Source organism: Heliangelus exortis, chromosome 8, assembly GCF_036169615.1.
Source record: "Heliangelus exortis chromosome 8, bHelExo1.hap1, whole genome shotgun sequence".
Taxonomy (NCBI): domain Eukaryota; kingdom Metazoa; phylum Chordata; class Aves; order Apodiformes; family Trochilidae; genus Heliangelus; species Heliangelus exortis.
This window is the reverse complement of record NC_092429.1, coordinates 3,469,355-3,491,399: the sequence shown is the minus strand read 5'-3', so window position 1 is coordinate 3,491,399 and position 22,045 is coordinate 3,469,355. Positions and strand designations below refer to the sequence as shown.

General features: G+C 38.8%; 1 protein-coding gene across 1 annotated transcript in view; it reads left to right on the top strand.

Annotated features, from left to right (window-relative positions):
* FGGY (FGGY carbohydrate kinase domain containing) overlaps positions 1-22,045 on the top strand; it is a 127,277-nt gene that overhangs the window by 80,478 nt on the left and 24,754 nt on the right. The window contains exons 9-14 of the mRNA XM_071750010.1: positions 1,798-1,905; positions 5,167-5,228; positions 9,992-10,139; positions 11,825-11,899; positions 15,504-15,624; positions 18,883-18,977. Of these exons, the coding sequence (XP_071606111.1) occupies positions 1,798-1,905; positions 5,167-5,228; positions 9,992-10,139; positions 11,825-11,899; positions 15,504-15,624; positions 18,883-18,977 (609 nt within the window). The remainder of the gene's footprint in view (positions 1-1,797; positions 1,906-5,166; positions 5,229-9,991; positions 10,140-11,824; positions 11,900-15,503; positions 15,625-18,882; positions 18,978-22,045) is intronic.

Sequence of the window (22,045 nt, the reverse complement as noted above, 5' to 3'; positions counted from 1 at the left end):
GAGGCTTGAAAACCCCAGGCCCTTTCTGCCCTAAATGTTCCCTCCCCCCTGCAGAAACACACGTGTTGTCCACAGATATAGGGTGGGACTGAGAGAAGGATGCTTGGGTTCCTGGCATGCTTCCATTACTGGTTCAGAGCAGATACTAACCAGGAATTTTGACCTTTTGCTGTGTTCTCAGTAAAGTTGGTGATGTGGAATTTGTCTAAAAATCATCTTATTTTAGGATTTGCTTTCTGTTGCACTTCATTTTGTTATTGAAATCGGAAAAAAAAAAAAAGGCTTACTCCACAGAGGTGTTGAAAACTCAAAGCTGTATTAATTTGTAGTTTTAAGAGAAAACAAAACAAAACCAAATGGCTTTGCAATGTTTTTGACGTAGCCTCGTCCACTTGGAGTCATAAATGCCTTTTTAAATTTGGTGCAGCTATTCTTGCCCTTTAATGGCTTTAACCAGCCAAAATCTTACACAGACACCCAGCCACATGTGCACACACACATCTTGAGTGGAAGTCAGAGCACTGAAGCTGATAGGGGACAACTGAGAAAGATTCTTGTGTTTGTTAGACGTGTTCCTAAGAGAAATCAGGGTTGCTTGAAGCTGTAGTGATGTCTTTTGAGAAACCAGTTTTTGTTGTTTTGTTTTCTTGCTTAACTTCATGACAAGAATCAGCTGTAATGCAAGTTTATGGCTTGTGCAGACTATTGTTTGTGCAGAACCCTCCCTGCTGCTGTATTTACTAAACATGTGTGATGCACAACTGCCAGTAAACTGCATCTTGGAGCATATTCCCTAGTTGCTAGCATAAACTGCCTTAAAAGTTTGGCCTGCTTAAATATAGGGAGAACGTGAATCAAGTTTAACAGGAACAGGCCTGAATTGTAAATTACTCCTTCTCAAAACTATTTTGATGTGAATATGGGCGTTACTGGAATCAATAGCAAACCTCAAGCATTCTTTACTAGGTATAGATTTTGCTAATGAGGAGGGAGGCCTAAATAGAAAAAAAGCATCATTCCATTGACTAGGACCTTTTTTTTTTTGCTGTTCCATCATTGCAAACATTGCCTTACATACTCCACTTGACAGTGTACCTCCTTATGCCTTCTTTCTGGACCAGAAAGGAAGTCTAGAAAGTCTATCAAGTCTATTGAAAGTGGAAGAACTTTACAAGAGGAAGGAAAATGCCCTCCACCCTTAAAAAGTAGTAATTTGCATCTTCTGAAGTAGAGAAAGGAAATGAACCAGTGTCTCCCACATCCTGAGTGGTCTAACCACTGAAATATTGCACAGGAGCAGGACAGCACTGTATGTGTGGGTGGTACATTTGTATGCAAGTGGTAGACTACAGTTCTCTTCAGTTTCTGGAAGGTGGTGCTTAAATATCTGCCTTGATGAATGGGTTTACTGATGTGAAGGAAGGAGTGGCATATCTACAGCTAAGCTGAAATAAGGGGCAGAATTTAATGTTTATGCAGGCAAATGTTTCCTGTTGATTAACACAAATCCCTTTTTGCCCAGCCCAGGTTTGCAGCTTCTGCTTGAGGGTCTTAACTCCCCTGACAGTGCTTTGAAAGCACTGGAGCTTGGTGTTCCACTGCAAGCCTCAGGAGTTGATGGCAGATCTCAGGGACCTCACTGTCCCCTGTCATCAGGATTCCCTCTTAATTCTTAAACCTGAAAACATACAGGACAAGTGCTCCACAAGCACTGGCTGCTGATTACATTGGCTGTATTTTCTGATGACAGTAAAGCAGAGTGCTGTATCCAACTCTCCATTTGTGTTGCTTTTCCAGGTCAGTGAAACGCCCATTTTTGTGCCTGGTGTTTGGGGACCTTATTTCTCTGCAATGATTCCTGGATTGTGGTTGAATGAGGGAGGTCAAAGTGCTACAGGAAGACTGGTAAGTGTTTGGAGACACAGAGTCCACGATGGGAAGACTGCCATAACTGCTGTCATTTGGGGTAGCATCACTGTCAATTCAGCCAAAACACCTCCTTAGGATCCTAGGAGATAGCATGCTGCTGAAAGCAGTAAACAATTAGTTGATTGGTGTGTCATTTACAAATTTTTCATGTGTAGGCTGCTAGGAGATTATATATGAGGCAGAGCACTAAGGGCATGTCTTCCATTTATGATGATGGTGATGACTGTTGCTATTGTTTTACAGGCAAATAGGCTTTCAGTCTTTAGCTGGAGGCTGAGATAGACTTTGAGATAAAGAAAATGATACATATTGTGTTATATAGAATAACTGAAATAATATAATTAATTTAAATAATTTAATTAATTTATGGCATAAATGAAAGATGAGTTGTGTGGAGATAATAGTAATATATTCACATGTTATCCTGTCTAGATAGGTACTCCATAAATTGTCACCTCAGTTCATTCCTTGAGTGCAGAGTCAAGCTATATTAGGTTAATGTGTCAATAAAAATTAAAAGAAGTCTGGATTCTCTAAAAATGAATTTTCTGGCTACAGGAAGGCAGTCAGAACTAAAACTCTGATTTCAAATGTAAAGAAAAGCTGTGTGTATAAAGCACTATTCAGGCTTGAGTCCAGAAGTGTCTGCAAGACCTTAGTGGCTGCTTAAACCTGGAATCTTCTAAAGCTCCCCATGTGCCTTCCTGCTCAGCCCATAGAAATACTGACTGTCCTTAGGGGGGAGGTGCTGAGCTCCCCTTGAGAAACTCCAGGAGGTGGCCTAGTCCAGTGGGTACCCTCTGGAAGCTCCCAAAACCTACAGGTGGTTTGGTCTTTCACAGATTGCAGGTGTAGTTACTGTGTTACTCAGACCTAGCATCACCCAGCTTTTAGCAGCCTGGTGGTCCAGCTGTGTGTCCAGAGAGCAGGAGATTTGGGCATCACTGCATTTATGGATTCTGCAGGAGAGTCCCTGAAGGAGGAACAGAAATGATGCTGGATCAGGAAGCCCCCACACACCCTAAGTGGTGAGTGCTGTTCCCTCCTGTGCTCTCTCCTTGGCCACATGAATCTGACATTCCTCTGTGTGTGAATGTCCCATCTCCAGCCCATGCTCAGTCTCATGGCTAAAGCACTGAGTGTGCAAATATTGTGTGTGCAAATTTTCCAGGTCAAAGACAGAGCTAGAACTAAAGGAGAATGGCAAATCCTGTGCATTTCTTTGTACCAACACTCTTGAGAGGAGTAGTGTCTGCACTTAATCCAAAGCAGGTGAAGAAACTTCACCAAGCTCTAAAGAGGATTCAGCAAATCAGTTTCTGTTGGCTGGCTCAAGGGGGGTTCCACATTTAAAATGTACCATGAGAGTTGGGGCATTTCAGAAAAATGATTTAAAATCCTTTCCATTCTAGTACCAGAGAACAAGTCGTTCCTGAGTCATTAAAAAATTGCTTGAAAAATACACAGTCTTGTTAGTACCTATAGTAAAAGTCAGCTCTAAATAGTGTTAGGTGTACTAAGGAAGGTGCCTTATTAAAAAATTCTTAGAATATCTTATGTGGTTTTCTTGGGTTTTATGTACAGAAAGCACATTGGGAGCCATAGGGGAAACAGGTTGTGTGCTCACTAGTGTGGAGGATAAGTTGCATTCATTACCTTTGTAACTTTAAAGCTGTAGTCTCTTTTAACTTTCTCAGTGTTCATGCTTTCTGAAAATGAAAAATGAGGTATGTTTTGGGATTCTTTTCATTGTTTGATCTGTGCCCAAAGGTAAATTTTTTAAATGAAATTTGAACAGTCTGTTCAACTTCTTAAAAGTAAATCTGATACATGTTCCATTTAAATTCTCTAATTTTTTAATGATACAGCTGCAGAAAAAAGTCTGGTGGATTTTAAGAACTGGTTCAGATATAGACTAAATGGAGAATTAAGAACTTGGCTTGTTTGGAAAAAACCCTGATTTGTCTATTAGATGGGCTTTTGTACTGGATTTTCAAAATTCATAGGAAGGGATTGCACAACAGAGACAAAGGATGGCATGACATCATTATAAAATAAAGAATAGCAGAAAAGGGTTTCAAAATGCAACCCTCACATGGCCATATCATGAATTAAGGGCATTGAAATGTCCAGCTTCATGATTGTTTGTCTGAAGTATTTTCATAGAACATAAGCATATATCATACTTATTTGTAGATTTATTTCTCAATTCACAAGCTCCTCCTCTGTTCTAAAGAGATTGTTCATCATTGCACAATTCAGGCCTGAGCTTTGTTGCTAATGCACTTGTGTTTGAGTTTTGTTTTTGATGCAAATCTCAGAAAGAACAGGAGCAGGTTCTTTTCCTTGCTAGGTTCAGATATGTTTGCTTCACTACATATTTTCCCACACTGCTTAAGGACTAGATGCATGCTGCTGAAAGTTAAAAACCTGATGTGGTTTGCTGCCTTTAGGTATTGCAAAATTTATTCAGTGCTCTTGAGTATCTCTAGTTTTGCCTCTTTAGGTTTTACTGTCAGGTGTGATGGGATATTATCAAGAGACCACAAAATCTGATGAATTATTGTCTTTAAAGTCCACGTTATTCTACCTGATACTTTGTTTTGTGAATTATGGTAGCCACTGTGAAGTGAAAGGACCAGATGATTTATGCTTTTAGTATAGAAAGAGCCCATATTGATCTTTTTTATAACAATAATTGCTTGCCAGGCTATACATTTTGTTTCCTGCAATGAACATATGGAGCATCTCTCAGGATGACAGCACACCTTGAGTTCCATGAGAACACTGTGATACAGAGAGGTGTGAGGATTTGGGCCAAGAAGATGCTCCTGGTAGAATTCCAGGGAGGGAATGCAGGCAAGAGAATGGGAGAGACTAGAGGATGTGGACTCAGGTAGTATTGAACAGGAACAAAGTCATCTTTTAAGCTTGCTCTTCTAACTGTGTGCTTAGTATTTTGTCTGGTTTTGGTGCAATGTTGTTTTTTTGTGTTTTGTTTATTTCTTTGTTTTTTTCTTACATATTTGTTTGTTTTTTCTTCTTTTTTTCTTCAAGACAAATCCTGAAGCCTGTAATGTCAGTGTGAGGTTTGCCATTGGCTTCACTTGGACTTAACACCTCATGAGTAGTTTAGAAGCTCTTGTCTCTTCAGAGTTATGACAGTGCATTACCTTTTTCTAGGACTAAATTTTTAAGATGAAATAGTTAATAAAATGTTGCTTTCCTCTTTTTCAGATAGATCACGTGGTCCGAGGCCATGTCGCCTTCCCAGAATTACAGTCAAAAGCTGCAGCCAGGTCACTGTTCTTATTTCTTTATCACATAACTGCCTTAGAAACTGATGATACCCTGCTGTATCCTTATCCTGAAATGGGAATTAACAGTCTGATAGTGAGTTGGAAGTATTCATAGTCTTGTCAGGTGATGGCCAAAGGTGAAAGCTTCAAACTCCATGCAGATACCTTTGGCTTATCTAAGTTGTGATATTCATTTTTTGCTCTTCACCTTCTTTTCTGTCCAGCCCAGGGTATTTCTTGACACCATAGCATCAGCCCTGCTCAGCTGACATTTTATGCCTTTGGCTACTGATGTGTCTTAATTTGTAGGTGAAACTATTAAGCTCCAAGGAGGAGGTATAGCTTAATTAGGAATGCATTATTCTGTATTTTTGGAACAGCCATCTAAAGGAAGGCATAGCCACTGAAAGAAAAACTCCTGCATGGCAGTGCAAATAGAACAGAGAAAACCAGGATGGATTTTCACACAAAACTTAAGATGTAGGAGTGAATTGGAGGTAACTCCAGAATTCTGTGAGCAGGAGGCTGCGTGTGAGGTGGAATTTCAGTTTGGTTTGCTTTAGAAGTGGATGAAGACAGTCCAGACACTTCTGTCAGATCTGGACTTTCTCAAGCTATTTTGGCTTGGCTTCCTTTTAAGATGGTTCACATCACTCCCAGAGAGATCTAGCTGAACAGTTAGGCACAGTGGATGAAAATTTTGTTCTCTTTTAATTTCTTTTTCATCCTCATATTAAAGAAAAAAAACCCACCAAACTTGGCATTTTATCTTCAATTTATCATTCTGGTCAAAAAGGCAAAGGTCAGTCTGGATGCATTGAGTGCATGCAGTTATACAGTTATTTGCAGCCATCCCTGGGGAATGAAGTTACCTGAATTCTCTGGATGACCCTTCCATGCTTTGTAGAGCCCAATGTCTAACTTGTTTGTTAAGAACTTGACCAGGATTCCCAGAAATGTATTGGACTGCATTCAGTATGAAATAGATTCATGCTTCCTAGAATTCTTTGTGTTGTTCTTTTAAAAAAGGAAATCAGGCAATAAATGCATCTGTGTATGTTTGGATCTGGGCTTATTTTCAAAATTTTGGCTTTCAGGCCATTTTTCTGTTGCCCCCATATGAAGCATAAACACAAGACAAACAATTAGTTTGTTCTTTTTTTTTTTTTTTTTTTTTTTTTGTATTGGAAAAATGATTATACAGTGGCCAACTTGTCCATACTAGGTCTGATAGTGAACTGACTGACCCCAACTAATTTCACAGTACAAAAAGCTTGGATTGTGATGTGAATAGGACATTAATACAGAAAATCTGGAATAGAACTCCAGGTGTTCTAACTTGGCATTTGAGCCTCCTGGTGTTAGTAAACTGGAGGATAGTGTTGATAAAAAAGGTTATAATGTTTTATTAGAAGGATGATAATGTTTTGTTAAGATATCTTGCTCAATGGTATTTTTATGATGAAATATTTTTATGATTTTACAGATATTACTCTCCTAATGAAATATTTGGGTAGCTATAAATTTAGTAAATAAGTATCTTATTAATTCCTAAATTATATACTTAATAAGAATGTATTTTCTTGTTTAGGGGGTTGATGATGAACTATTTGCCTGGATATCTTTGCAGAATATTTCTCAGAATCTGGTTATTTTGTTTTGTATATCTGTGGGTGAAGGAGTTTATATCCATTCATCCATTGCAATATGTCATAAAAAGAAAACAAAATGACAATTCTGTCATTCCCTGTGCAGTTACCTTTACTTCCCTTGCTAGGTGCAATACTGGGGAGAGTTAGGTGGGTTTTGTAGTGACCAAAAGCACGTGCATGGCTGGGTCATTAAAAAACATCTGAGGTCAGAAATCCATGCCTCTTACTGCTCCTGCCTGTCACCAAAGCCTGTCTGTCCTTCCTCCCAGCCTCCCAACACTGCTGGTCAGTAGGGATGGCAATGGCAAAGTGCCTGCTGAGCAGCTGATCTTGGAAGCTTCCCTGTGCAGACTTCTGTTCCTTTGCTTATACCAGAAGCAAGAGTTTTCAGGCTGCATTTATCACCATTTCAGGGATTTGTGGTAACTTGTTAGGGTGCAAGTGGCTTAGACAGACTTGCCAGAGACCAGCTCCTACTGACCACTTGTGCTGAAGTCCAGTCTTTTGCAGCACTCCTGGTGCTATTCCTATGTTTTCTTCTCCCTTCTTTTACTGGAAGTGGAGAGGGTTGAATTACATGAGGATTTTCTGAACAGCTGTATATTTAGAATTTGGTCTAACTAATTGGTATACTCTGAGCAACAAACCTTGGGGTTTTTCATGCAGTGCAGGGAGCTGCAGAAGTTGCTGTGTATGTGGCACTTTGGGTTTTCAGTCTCTATATGGTGTAGGTCTGAGATCTGGCCATCACCAATACAAAAAATCCTATATGGTGTAGGCTAGAGTTGGAAATAAAAACCTGAAAAAATATGATAATTTATGCTTTAAAATGTAAAAACTTCTGTTTCCTGGAATCACAGTTTCTAATCTTGTGGAGGTAAAAAGTATGTAACTGTTTGACAGCAAAGATTATATACCCTTTTGTGCTTTGTGAGGTGCTACATTTTAGGATGGAATTTCCCTTCCTTCAGTTCTCTATGCCATTCTCCCCATCTAAAGAGATAGCTCCTGAAAAAAATGTGGTAAAGTGACACACACATTGTCTATCAGCAATTTTGGGATCTTCTGAGCAGACCATAATAATATTTAACAGTTGTCTGTAGCCCCAGATGCTTTAGAACCTTTTAGTTTTAGATTTAGAAATCTAAAAGTTTTACATTTTTTTTCCTGAGAGATACCTGCTGGCATCTTCCAGGATTCCTGAATGATTAAATCCAACCTTTTATTGCTTTCTGAAGTTAAGTCTCTAATAAGAACATAACCCTGGGCAAACTGGCAACAGGGTTCCTTTTTAATAGCAATAGCTTGTGCTCAAGTCAGATCCAGCTCCTACTGTTGCCTTCTGATAGAACTGAATAGGAAAAGCTCCAGAGAGCTGGTGGTGTGATGCCATGTGTTCTGGTGTACAGGTACATCCTCCATGGCAGAAACTGCAGCTGGCAAGTATTTGAAGGGTTTTGCCTTCATACACTGCAAATGTAGTGCCCAGCACCCATATCTATATGTAGAAAAAAAAAATATGGGGAACACCCCTGTAATTTCAAGGTTATGTGGATCTTAAGCATATTTGGCTGAGCTTCAGCCCCTTTTGTACAGTCCTTGTGTTCTGTCAGAGCTGCACCAGTGGCCAATCCTTGCAAGAGCAATCAAGCAGGATGAAGAACAGATAAAAACTGGGATGTCTGGGAGGTCTGTGGCTGAGTGCAGCTTTCCTTTCTTTTCCTTCCCAGCAGTCAAGCCATGATTTAGCCTGGAAATAACAAGACTTTGTCCTTAGCATGTACTGCTTATAGCACAGTCTTTAGGGATGTGGAAAACAGGGGCACTTTTACAACAAGGGGGAAAAAATGAATGTGACCTCAAAATTATCGTAATTTAGGTCCAGGAAGACACATAAAGTACATTTTAAAGAACGTGAATAATGATGTGAATTAGTTATTTTAATATCTTCCAAGTGTACTTCATTTTGAATGATATCCTCTGATAGCATACACATGGTAAGGTATAATTGAAAAAACATGCAGCTGTATGGTTGAATGCAAAGTATAAATATACAGCTGCTAGCAGGTCAGAAGTCAAACTAGTAAAGCATATGCCAAATTCCCTTAGGGATCTCATTAGTGCATGATTGAATATACATGTAGAGGCTAAATGAATATCACTGTTTGGGTCTACAGTGGATGAGACAATGACTAATCAATTGTAATTAGGGTTAGATGCTATTATTGACCCACATGTCTAGAATTAAATGCCCCACTTGGAGTTTCTGAGGAACTGAAAAATTTATATGAATCTGTTGATGATAGGAGGAGCATTTGAAAAAAATATTCTGAGCATAATTGCAACATTTTTTAAATGGAATGTCACTGGAGTCATTGCAAGCCAAAGCACTGAAGAATTCACTGTTAGCCCTAAGATTACTCTTGGTCCAGGAAAAAATCTGTTGGATAGTGTGGATCTGGGTGTAGTATCTGAACATAGATACAATCATATTTAGGCCCATGTTCAGCTCCTCCCTAAAATAGCAGCCACTTACTTTCTCTCCTCCACCCTTACTGCTGCATTTTCATCATAACACACTGAAATAATTATGGTTTAAAAAAAGAAAGCTGTAAGTTTATCAACAGCTGAATTCTGTTGATAAATCAGAGAAATTTTTAAACATGTACAAAGGAATTTGGTTTTTCTTTCTGTCTGGAATCCTCCTTATTGCTCTTGCTCAGCTTTCTTTTCTGTAGCTTTCTCTTCCACACTGTCAGCACCTTTCTGTTAGAGACAGGCATCATCAGCCCCCAAAATATCAAACAGCTCTGGCTCAACTAGGGACTGATGGAGTCAATGTACAAACTCAAGATCATGAACTGCCATTATTTCTCCTTTTCCTCTGAAATGGAGGAATTCAGGTGGCAGGGACATCCAGACAGACACCTCCTGCCCACCCTCAGCAATGCCATGGCCTTGGCAAGCATTGTCTTTTGTCTTTCTCCCCCTTTGGGTGAAATTTGGGATTTGGCATTCTTTGATGGGGCTTCTGCATTTGATGGTAATACAAATGTTTTATGTTTGATGAATAACCTCCCCCACTCTTTTTCCAACTTGTTTTTATTCTAGTGCTCACAGTATATATACATACTTGAACAGTCACCTGGATCTGATTAAGAAATCTTTGCCTGTGGGTTTCCTCACTGTTGATTTTCATGTTTGGCCAGATTTCCATGGTAACAGATCTCCCTTAACAGATCTGACACTAAAGGGCATGGTAAGAAACAGCCTGTCTTTGCAAAAAGGTCAATACAGGGTAAAAATGAAAAAAAAAAAAGCAAACAACAAAACTTCAATTTTGAGCGTGCTCCTCCTTGTGCTATGTAAACCATCCCATGGGATTTGGGTTTCTTGCTGCATTTTGAAGTGTGCTGATGTTTCTGCAGAAACCCAGAGCTCGTTGTAGTTGAGGTATCACTGCAGCCATGTTTATTTCCTAAAAATCTGGGGAGTGTTGTCGGTGTCCCAGTATCTCATTTCAGAGCACTGGCTGGCAGCACGTGCTGGTGTTAACTCACCTGTCTACCAAATTTTGCATCTGTTGCAGTGAATTTCAACACAAATTTGGGTATGGCTATCTGAGAAAGGAATGAAATATTATGAGGAGAGATTGCTTGTTTTATACACATACATGTTCAGTAAATCTGCTCTATTAGAATTGCTGGGTAGCAAATTTCAGTAGAAACTGAAAAGCTCCTTTGGTTGCTGTTAAAAATGCTCTTAAGATTGGAAATATTTACCCATGCTTCTTCATACTTCTTTGTTCAAAAGTTAACCTGATCTCATTCTGGCTTGTGGTTTTAAATTTGCTACTTCTGGAACTTGAAGGGATTGAAAAAAAGAAATTTTCAGAGCATTACAGTGAGGGACCAGAAAGAGCAGCATTTAGAAGGTCACCAGAGAACCTCTGCTGGGGAGATTTTCATCCCATCTCTAAATGCGTGGGTATTTGTCTTTACTGACCTTCATGGTGGTAAATTCATTAGGTTACAAGCCAGGATGTTACTGTGCAGAACTGTAACAAGAATATCATAATGCTGTAATTTAATGATATCAAAATATCTGCAGAAAAACAAAACCCATGCAAAAATTTACTTCAAAATAGCATATCCTCCTCCAAAGGGGCATCTCAAGCTAGTCCCCAGCACCCAAATCTGCATTATTCAAGGCTGAAATGGGAGAGGGTGGATGTAAGCTCTGCAACACATTTTAAACCACAAACGAGAGAAACATCAAGAAAAAAATCAATGGCTTTTATATGATTGGGTCCTAACAATATATCTGTATTATTTTATGAAAGAATTACATGCTGCAGCAGAATCAAAAATTCCTTGGTAAGACAGCTGTATGCAAATATTGGTAATAGCACACATTTTTTTGCCACAATTACGGCTGCGTTCAGGTCGTGCCTGTCCTGATATTAATCCAGAGTAACTACAGTGCAGTATTGATTTATATCAGAGTAAAGGAGGTTAAGATATAGCCTTTAATTATTAATTCTGCTTAAGTGTTAGGGTGCTTGGAAGGGAGGGGGAGAAATGCTTTTAAAAAGTTATTTTTATGGAATAGCATTTTTATATTATTACATTAAATACATTCACGAGCAGTATCTGAGTCATGACATAAAACTGTCAGACTTAATCTATCTCTAATCCCATACAACATGTTGTTTGTTCTTTATTTCTTTGCAAGGGCAAGAACAATTTATGTGGTTTTTCCCCAGATCAGGAATAACATGTTTAACATAACATTATGTGTACAGCTCACAAAAGCAGGGCTTAGAATTAGTACTTAAAACTTGTTACAACAAGAAACCATAGAAAATAATAGTGTTTTACTTTGGCTGGATTTATACCTTTTTTTTTATACCTTTTTTTTTTTTTTTTTTTGATCTTTGCACAGGTTGTTGGACTGACATTATCTCGGGGTCTGGATGAACTCGCCCTTATCTACTTGGCCACGATTCAAGCCATTGCTGTAAGCCATTTTAAGTGCATAAAAGAATAAATTAATTGTCTCATGTTCTGTGGCAGAGTGATCACTGCCTTCTGCTAAACAAATTTCTAATAATAGATGAATTCACTTAATGGACTTGTTAAAGGAGCAAGATGCTGTTTACCTACACTGGTGACTGCTCCCTACTATAGGGTAACAGACACAAATGTTCCCCTAAAAGTGCTCTCCTTATGGCAATTCTGTACATGGAGTTTTTGCCTCTAGTACAGAGGTGAGGCTGATGCTATATGGGGCAGTGTTAACAGCACGGGCTGTCCAGAGGGAAGCTGAGAGAGTGGGAGATAAACAAAAACCTTTGGCAATTGTATGAAAGAACTTGCACTCCCCTAAAATACCTCGGCTCCAGATTTATCCTAAATCCATGGATTTCTCCTGCTTGCCTGTGAGATGACTCAGAACTCTGTACTGCACCAAGGCTGAGTGGGTCAGCTCATAACACCACAGACCCAACAGACCAGATCTCATTTCTGCCTTGGTTTCCCTGCTGCAGGGGAAGAAGTTGCCTCATGTGTAGCTGTGTTTCTCTAAAAGCAGACAGAGGTCTTTATGAAATATCCTCAATGTTTGCCAACATGCAGAGTTGGGTGATTTTACTGGAATGGTTTTGTTCCTTCCCTAATTTTCATTGGAACCTGGAATTTCCAGTTCACAAGAAGTTCTGTTTTGAAGTAAAAACCTGAGTCAAAGAATTTGTTTGGAGACCCTGGTGCAGGGTATAATCCAATGGGGCACACTCTCCCTGAGTGTTTGGTGACCAAAATCTGCATTCCTTTGACATCTTTTTTTTGGTTTGGCTTTTTTATTTTTTTAAAAAGTTTATTGAACTTGAAGGTTTTTTGCAAAATATTAACAGTTTGATGAATTGGGGAGTTTTCCTGACCAAACTCTGTTCAGTTGGAAAACTTCCAAACTCCTCTACTGGTTAAACAACAACTTTGCTAGGCTGGGTCAGCCATCTGGGATATAGAGGGTGGGCGGCTGCTGCTGTAAATTTACTGTGAATTATACATCTTATGTGTCAACCCTCCCATTCAGCAAATAACAAGAACTTAACCCCAGCCTGGAATTCATTGTTGTGAGTTTTGATCCTTTTTAAGATGAATGTAGCTTGGTTATACCTGATGCTTTGGTATAATCCCACCATTTAAATAAGAATGTCTAGGAGAGTTTAAATAATGCTGGCGACTGATACTGCCCCCTGAAAGAAACTTTGCAGTATGGAACAGGTGCTCCCTTATTATATCCTGCTAACGAAGTGGAAATGTTCTCTGCTGGAAATTCTGGGAAAGTCACCTATTATCTCATTATATGACACAACTCAAAATTTTATTATAAGATAGAAATAGTGTATTGAACACTAAGTTCAGCATCTGCATATCCTTTCGGTACCTAAAATTGCACTGATCATGAGCTTCACTAGAAAGGGCCATGCCATAGTTTTCATCGTAAATTAATACAAATTTGCTTTTTCTTGGGAACTGTTGAAAGAGTGACTAGAAAGAAGGCAGACTAGACTTGGATTTGACTTGATATATTTACTGACTGCTCATGCAATACTTAGGAAATTTATTTTTTTCTCCCATACTCCATCATTCCCAATTTTAGCTTCCCTTTTGTTGAAGGAAACCGTTCTTGTTTAGGACAGCCCCAATCCTGTGCCATTTACTGTCTTCAATGGATGCAAGATAGACTTTAAACCTAAGTAAGAATCTTGTAAAAAGTGTGGGCCTACCCACAGAATGTTAATCTCTGGTTTTCTTTTCAGCGGGAGACGCTTTTTTCCTTTTTATATAAAATTTGCATTTGAAGCCCCTCAATTTGCATTTTCACCAATCCAGGATTAAATTAGTTCCCCCCCCACCCACAGTGAAATAAGTCTGGTTTTAATTTAAATTGCTATGTGAATACAATTTTCCAGGCAGGTAAACACAAAATCATTTTCACAGCATGTTCTTTCTCAGGGTCTTTGACGTGTGTATGTTGTGAGAGAAGTTGTTAATAAATTTGAATTTCAGAAGTAGGGAAAGAGAATATCCTTTTAAATATTCATTGCAAAACGCGATGCAACAGTTAGACCGATGAGAACATGATCAGAGATATAATTGTGGCCGTCAAGCCCCTTCTGAGGAGACAGACTCTTTTTAGAGCAGCTTATTTTTCCATAATTAAAACTGTGGCTGTGTGATTTGGAAATCAGCCCTCTGTGTCAATAGGGAAGCGATGGATTTAGTCAGCTGGTGTTGCGGCTCCCGAAGTTCCTCATAACTGCTTGCCTGAGAAGCCAAAATACATTTGAAGGCCTACCCAGGATGGTGCCAGTCATTCATAGTGAATGTCTCCAGTCTGATGAAACCCAGCTAGCTTCAATTTTCAGTAGCTTTTACTTGAAGAGGTGTTTATTGCAGGCTGCAGACATCTTAATGAACTTGTAGCGCAGCATAAAGAAAACTTCAGTGACGGTTCGTGAAAACTTTGATCAGGTTGTGTTTTGAGATGAATTGGCCTACCAAGAGTCTGTTTGGGTGAGATTTTTGGCTTGAATTTGGAATTTTGTCAAGTCTGAGCTTCAAAATTAACTTCCAAGGTATAATAAAGAGCTGGGAATTATTTCTGAACAAATGTTTTGTCAAAGAAATGGAAAATGTGCTCGCAAGACGAAAGTGGGAAAAGGTTGAGCTTCAGAGAGTAGTTGGAGGAAAGCAAAGCAAACAAAAAGAGAAAAGATTTTTTTTTTAAAGGCAAAGCATTTGCTTTCATCATTCACAGAGCTGTTCTAATTTGAGTTTTTTAGAATGGAGACTGTAGCAGAAAAGTTAAAAAATATGCCTACATTTTTGATGTTTCAGTTAATCCAGACATGAAATGGAACATTTTATTTTGCACAGGGCAAAGGCCAAGAGAAATACTTAAGCCAGTACAAAATTCTTCAGGCTTTCATTTTTGCTGAAAAGACAGAAAACTCAGGGTTTGATTTACTCCTTTTTTTTCTGTTTTGCTATTTGCCTTCAGAATTGAAACCTCTAGTGAGAGTAATGTTCAGATGCTGATATAAAAGTTATTAGAAGTTTTCCATGGGGATGCCTTCACCTTGTAGGTTTGAGTTCTGAGTTTGGGAATGCATTGCATGCTCTTGTGTGCTTGGTCACAAACACCTGCTTATCAGTGCCCTCAATTTTTCCTGGTGACCACTGCTGCATCTTCTCAGAATCCCTGTCTTCACCCTTGATGGTATTTCCCCATAAGCCCCATTTCCCTGTGCTGCTGTGTACTGGTTTGTCAGTCCTTCAGCCAACCCTGGGATGTTGATTGCATTATGCTGTCTCTGTGTACTTCCTAATTCTTTGATTTTTCCAGTTCTTAGTTATGATGCCTGTTACAGGCTGGAAGCAAAGCAGAGGCTGTACCCCTGCAGGTCTGTTCCCAGCCCTCAAGGTACTGGTAGGGACAGTTAGTAGTCTCATTCTTTTTAGCAAATTGTGCTGTCAGATCTGTTCCTCAGGCTGCTTTCCTGTGCTCATCTCTTCTTGTGTTTTTTTGTCTTTTTTTTCCCCTCCCCTTTATGAAGTTAGGAACAAGACATATTTTGGAAACTATGCAGGCTGCAGGGCATGATATCAAAACGCTGTTTCTGTGCGGTGGGCTGAGCAAAAACCCTCTCTTTGTGCAGATGCATGCTGACATTACTGGTAAGTTGGAGGAAGTGTGGGGAAAGGCCTGCAAACTACTTTATTTTAGGTGGTTAAATACTTTGTCTTTGGATAAATAAATACTTTCTTTATATAGAACTGTATTTTGCTGGTTGGCTAAAAAGCGTGTAATGAAATGTTACTTCCTGCAAGACTGGATTTCCTGAAATTTAAAGTCTTTTGAATAACACAGAGATGCAGTGCAAACAAAGCTCAGTACTTCATATTGTTAGAAGACAGAAACTTAAAGCATGATTTCCAATCTGCAGATCTAACACTTGCAGGCTTTTAAGGAAAGTGTGACAGAATAAATATGAAAACTTTGTATGGAATTTTAAAAAGCAGTATGTACAAATTACATGTCAGAGATTCTCACTATTAGGTTTCAAAAAATTACCCAAAACGTGCTATAGGAATTGTTCCTTTCAGATTACAGTAAGTTGATTAGGTGAAGATAAACAATAAGTTGATTAAATGAGGGCAAAGCCCAGCACATTCTGTGAGCATGGTTTGCATAAGCTACATTGTACTGAAACCTCTGTTATTGTCATCCTTCTGTTGGACTTCTCCTGACATTTCCTGCTCATGCTAGACATTATATCCATTATATACAACATTTCTTTTCTGAATTACTTCCAAGTCTATATCATTGATACAATTTAGAGGATCCTGGATACAGTACCATTGCTGGATCTTGGCTCATGCATGATATTACTTTTGATTTTGAATTCCAGATGGGTGGAAGGCCCTGGGTATGTGGTTCTTACAAGAGGAGGTCTCAGACTTAAATGGTATCTTTGGTCTCCCTTTAGCCTGTGTGTGTTGTATATCTTAGCACACCTGTGAGTCAGTTGAATAGACTTGAAAAAATGTGGAAAAAATAACAAAATTATGTGTAAAGGACTTCAGAGACTTCAATGTGTTTTGGGTATATTTCAAATTAAGACCAGTTGAGCTGACAGAATAAAGTCTAAGGCTGAGAGTTGGAGCATCTGGTCTAGAGATCTGACTTGCTCTAACATCAAACTCCACTGTATAACCTTGATGCAGGAGGGAAAATGAAAATATGCTTTATATACTTAATTGAGATGAAGAAATGGAGAAGCAAAAAACATAATGCCCATTTACTTAAAAAATTACTGAATAAATTTTAAACAAAGTGATGGTTTCTATTTGTTAAAAATTATGTTGTCCTTTCCTTAGAGAACTGCAGAGCTTTAGGTGAATGTCAGCTATGTGTAGAGTTGGGATGCTGGTTCACAACGTGTACAAGAAAAGATCTGTGAAAAGGTATTCTGATTAAAATGTAATCAGCAGTTCTTTGACTGTAACTAATGGCCAAGTACAATTCAGTACAAAAAGGCCTTTTTACAGCCTGGAGTTCTCCCCCATTTGTAGAATCAGTGACTGACAAGGGGTGTCAGAGTTCATCTAACTGAAATGCTCTCAGTTGTGTTGAACTCATTAGAGCCTATCAGATAAAATAACTCACATTCCAGGATCAATCCCCCATTCTTTCCCCAAAAGAAAAAAACCTGAATATATTATTGTTAGCTGCAAATGCCCATGACTCAGCCATGCAGACATCCAATAGATAATTTCGCAGGCCACTTAAAAAGTATCTTGATCTTTTTTTTGTTTGCCCAGTAAGAATTCTGTATTCATTCTGATGATGCAGGAAATGTGCAGTAAATTTTAGAGCACACTGAAAATTGCTTACTGCTTCAGTGCCTGGCAAAGAGCTGTGGAGCTCTAAGCTTGAGTTTTAGATTTTTTTCTCCAAAGTTGACCCAGGTCTTAAGACCATCTGAACTGGAGGAATGTTCAGGTGACAGGTCCTACACTGATGTTTCAAAGGGAGATTTGTTTGTCAAGAGAAATGTAAGGGATGCTGCAGTTACCCTGGTTTGCTGCTCATAGTTGTTCTAGAAATCAACCAACAACGTCTCACTGCATCCACCTTCTGTCCCCATCATGTTGCCTGTGCTAACTGTAGGAAGAAATGGCTTAAAGGCCACTGTGGTACCTTTATGTCACTCAAAAATGGTTGTAAGGAGCTTTGCACTGATGGATCAGTGCATGATTGACATGCTGGGCTGCTCCTTGGGGTGCAAGTTGAATTTATTTTGTATCAATAGTTGTTTCTTGTAATAATAATTTAATTTCTCATTTTGAAAAGTGTGTGTTTGCCTTTTCCTCTGTAGGAGTTCTCCATGGCTCTCTTTAGATCTTCCTCTAACTTTCAGCTCCTTCTGATCTTACAGTTGGCTCTCAGGAGCAGCATTTTTTGGGACATAACATCACTGAGGCTGTTCACAGAAAGAACCCTCCTCCCACCTCTGTGCTTGCATCATCAGTCAGGCAATGAAATTATCTCAGTAATGGAAGTTTAAACACATGCCAAATGCTGTATGAATACCAAAATTTTTTTCTGACTGAGGATAAGCATCTAATGTGCAGCTAGAAAACTATATAGACTTTTTTAGTTTTAGATTTTTAAGAAGAATTAAGAAAGCAGATCAAATTTTATTAGTCTTTTTCCTGCTGTTTTCACACTAATAATAGAGGTCCTAGAAAGCCTTGTTGTGACCAAGGGATGTACATTTTCATGGCAGTACCCATGGGTGGTGAAGCAATAATTTCTATTTCTGTTTCAGGATGTAAATTGCATTTGTTTGTTTATTTTTTAGTGTTTTAGTCTTGGTTTTGACAACGTTTTTCTTATTATTTCATACATAGCTTGTGAAAGTTTACTAGTTGTGTTTTCATGTCTTCCAGCAAAATCAGACTGGCTTTGTTTTGACTGTATATTTAAAAACAAGCAATCTTTTTGTTAGTTGCAAAAGAAACGAAAGGGATACCACCCTGTTTTCCCCTCCAGGTCAACTTTTAATAGGCATGTGGAGCTGGAGGGTGTGGGTAACAGGTTTGTACCAAGTTCTTTGAGATAAAAAGGCAGTATCAGAGATCTGGAGGTTTGTTTTTTCTATGCTTTATGTTATGCATTAATGTTTTCTTGTAAATGTTTTATTTAAATTCTGTATTTTTCATAGAACCTGGAAGTACAGAGCAGAGAGCTGTACATTAATCTACAGTAGACTGTAGTTCTGAATGGGTTGTGATACATGGTTTTCAAGTTCTTTTTAATAAATTTTTTCTTTGTTTTTTTTCTTTAATTATTTATTGTGCCTCTAGTGCAATACTGCTATATTCTTCCTAACAGAGGCATGGTTTTGTTTTGGTTTTTTTTTTTAACAGGCAAACCTGTTGTCCTGTCCAAAGAAGTAGAGTCTGTCTTGGTGGGTGCTGCTATTCTTGGAGCTTGTGCTTCTGGGGATTTTGCATCCATACAGGTATGCAATGCCTAATTTTATTTTATTTATTTTGTTTTCAGTTTTAATGCATTTTACACTCTGACATTTGACACCATGCACAGACTTTAATTCAAGTGGAAAAATTTGTACCTTCTGCACAGCTGGACGGGAGCAAATATTGCTTTCTCTCCAGCCTCTCTTTAATTCCACAAAGTTATTTAGGTGTGTTGAAGATTCATTTGCCTTTTAACTGTAGGGACACACAGGTAGAAGCTGCTGCCTATGGAGATTTTACAGACTGATCCTGCAAGAGGCCACAATTTCAGCTGAGTTGTATTTGTCCTACTTTCCTTCCTTCTTATTGAGGAATGTTAAACATAAGCAACAGCACTGTACTATTTATGCAGTACAGAAATGACACACCTCTGCCCCTTGTCTTGCCCACAGTGAATGCAGAGTTAATAATGAGGATGGAACTTTATGTTTATTCATGTTATTTCAACCCATTAACAGCTGTAGAAGTAGTAGTAAGGCTTTTATGTTGAGTGGCTCAGCCAAAGCATGACTTAGCTGCATTTATAGAAAGAACAGTAGTATAGAGAAACCCAAAGAAGGGTCTGAAAGCCCCAAATCCTATCTTTTTGCACCTGGCAGTTCCACTAGTGTAAGACATGTCCTCTCCTCGTGCCACACAAGGACACCAAACAGTGCACTGCATGCAGTTGGGAACATGGAAACACTTTTCTTTATAACATCAGACACAGGTATTTTCAGATGAAAATTTGCACCAAAACTTACCTATAAACAGCTCAACATAAGCTGAGAAACTGGGCTGAGTTTGGCATTTTTCCTAATGTGAAGTTTCCAAATGTGACTCTTCTGCAGTGCAGTGTAGGTTACAGGAAGAGCACTTTCCTTTCATAAGAATTTTTCCACTAAAATTAATCCCATTGTAGCAGCATATAGTACAATACATATATATCTCCTTAATAATTCTGGTCCTTGTAAGAGCTTCTTAAATGTAATTTCTATAGCAACCTTTCATGACAGAACTTCATATTTAATTCTTGCTCTTCTTTCAGTCTTCTGCCTTGAAATACATAAATATTTCATTACAAATTTAAGATGTTTTTCACTCCTATGCAATAACCGAACATCTCAAAACAGATTTATTAACTCTGTCTTCATAATGACTGAGAAAATCTAATGCTGTGAAATTATCTGTGATGAATTTGTATGTAATTTTGGTGCATTTACCTTTTTTAATATATAGCATAAAACCAGTTCAGAAGCATATCCAGTAATGCCAGAAGAGATATGTATATTTTATAGAGATATACATATATGTCAGTCTGCATAGCACACTCTTTCAGGAATCTTTTTCAGTGAAATTAGAGCCTTTGCACCAGCCAGTCACTGACTTTTTTATTTAAACAGTGTTTACTTTTTTACTCTAATGATGCCAGGAGGTACCTGCCTCCTTGGTTATGGGAATGGCTTTGGCTTTCAGTAAGCATAGTGCAGGTTCTGTGGGTGTTACTTGATGAAACTTCTCCTAGGGCTTAGCTGTGACTGCTGGGAGCTGGACTTCATGATTCCTTATGCTCCCCCTTTAATAATAGAGGTTATTGCCTGTCCTCTAGAAGATGGTTTGTGCTTAATTATTGTGCTTTCCAAAGCTCTTTGTTTGCTCAGTCTAACAGTAAAAGAGAAAATTGGGTTTTTTTAACCAATAACCTCTTTCTTTATGTCCACGTTTTTTCGAAGGGGAATTTTTACTGTATTTATCCCAGGGACTGGTCACATTTCTCAGAATGACTTTTGGACATTTCCACTTAATGTAAAAAATCAAAACACTTGCAAGATCTTTGGTTTTTGTGGGTTGGCTGCTCTCCATTTCCTAAAACTCAAGCATCTTTAGGACAGCTTGGAAACAGCTTCTAAAGCCAGGATCCCTCAAAATCACTTCTGGTAATCCTAGACCAGCTTTAATGTGCTCTGCTGACAAAAGGACTGGCTGCTGAACAGACACATCAAACCCATTGGTGATAAGCCTTAGAAATAGTGCTGCCAGGCTTCTGTCAGGGCATCCTGTATGTGCCTGTGTCCTGTGTAGTGTGGTCCCAGTGAGTGTTCCTGTGGGGGGGCTGAGCTGTTCTTGTGTCTGCATGCTCAGTCTGGTGCTTTGGGGATGGAAAGTGTGTTACAGGTGGGAGCTGACCTGCTCGTGCATTCTGTCCATGTGCACAGCAGTGGTTGTTGTCCTGGCTTTGGCAGTCATCTAGGGAGGACCCAACTCTATGGTAACCTCATATCCTAATTAGAGTTTAAGCATAATGGTTAAAAAATGTTGGGAGCTGGATGGGATTTCCTAGGGGTAAGCATGAGGCTGTGGTGGCTGTTGTTACTCATACTCCTGCACTGTCCTGATGCTTAGTCCTGTGGCATCCAATAGCTGTGATTTGGAAATGGGGAATTATCTGCCTCAGAGACATCTTGAGGACAGTTTTTCCAAGGACAGGCAACCATCCATCACCACTGGATGATGAACCCAGTTGGAAGTGTAAATGAGACAAGAGGACTCTGACCCTTCACTTTCTTGGGCACTTGCTCATAGTGTCTTGAATACTGAAGAGCTTTTCTTCTATCTTCTGGTACCCCTAAATAAGTTTAGTCTCACAAAGAAACAAGCACCAATGAACCTTCTTTCTCTTTTCCCTTTTTATACCTTAGCAGTGACTGATTCGTGGGATGGAGCATTTTGTTCTTAATTTTCAAGTATTTTCATTCCTATTTTGAGGGATTTGTAGAGGGAATGCTTTCTATTGACCACATCTGTGTTAGTACCAAAATTCTCAATATGCTGAGCCTTTACAAGGAACATTGGAAATAGAGGTAATTGCCAAATTTGTAGCCATACAGGTTAATTTGCTATATTCTAGTGTGGTTTTGAAAGCCCAAGCCCCTTGAATTTCATCTTTAGGTAATTCTATCAAGAAAAGATTTACAACCTCCCTCTCTCATGCCTGGTCACCATATGTTGTTGCTTCAAAGAATGTTGACTTCCTTATTTTCCTCTTCATTTACTCTCCCTGCATTTTTCTCTT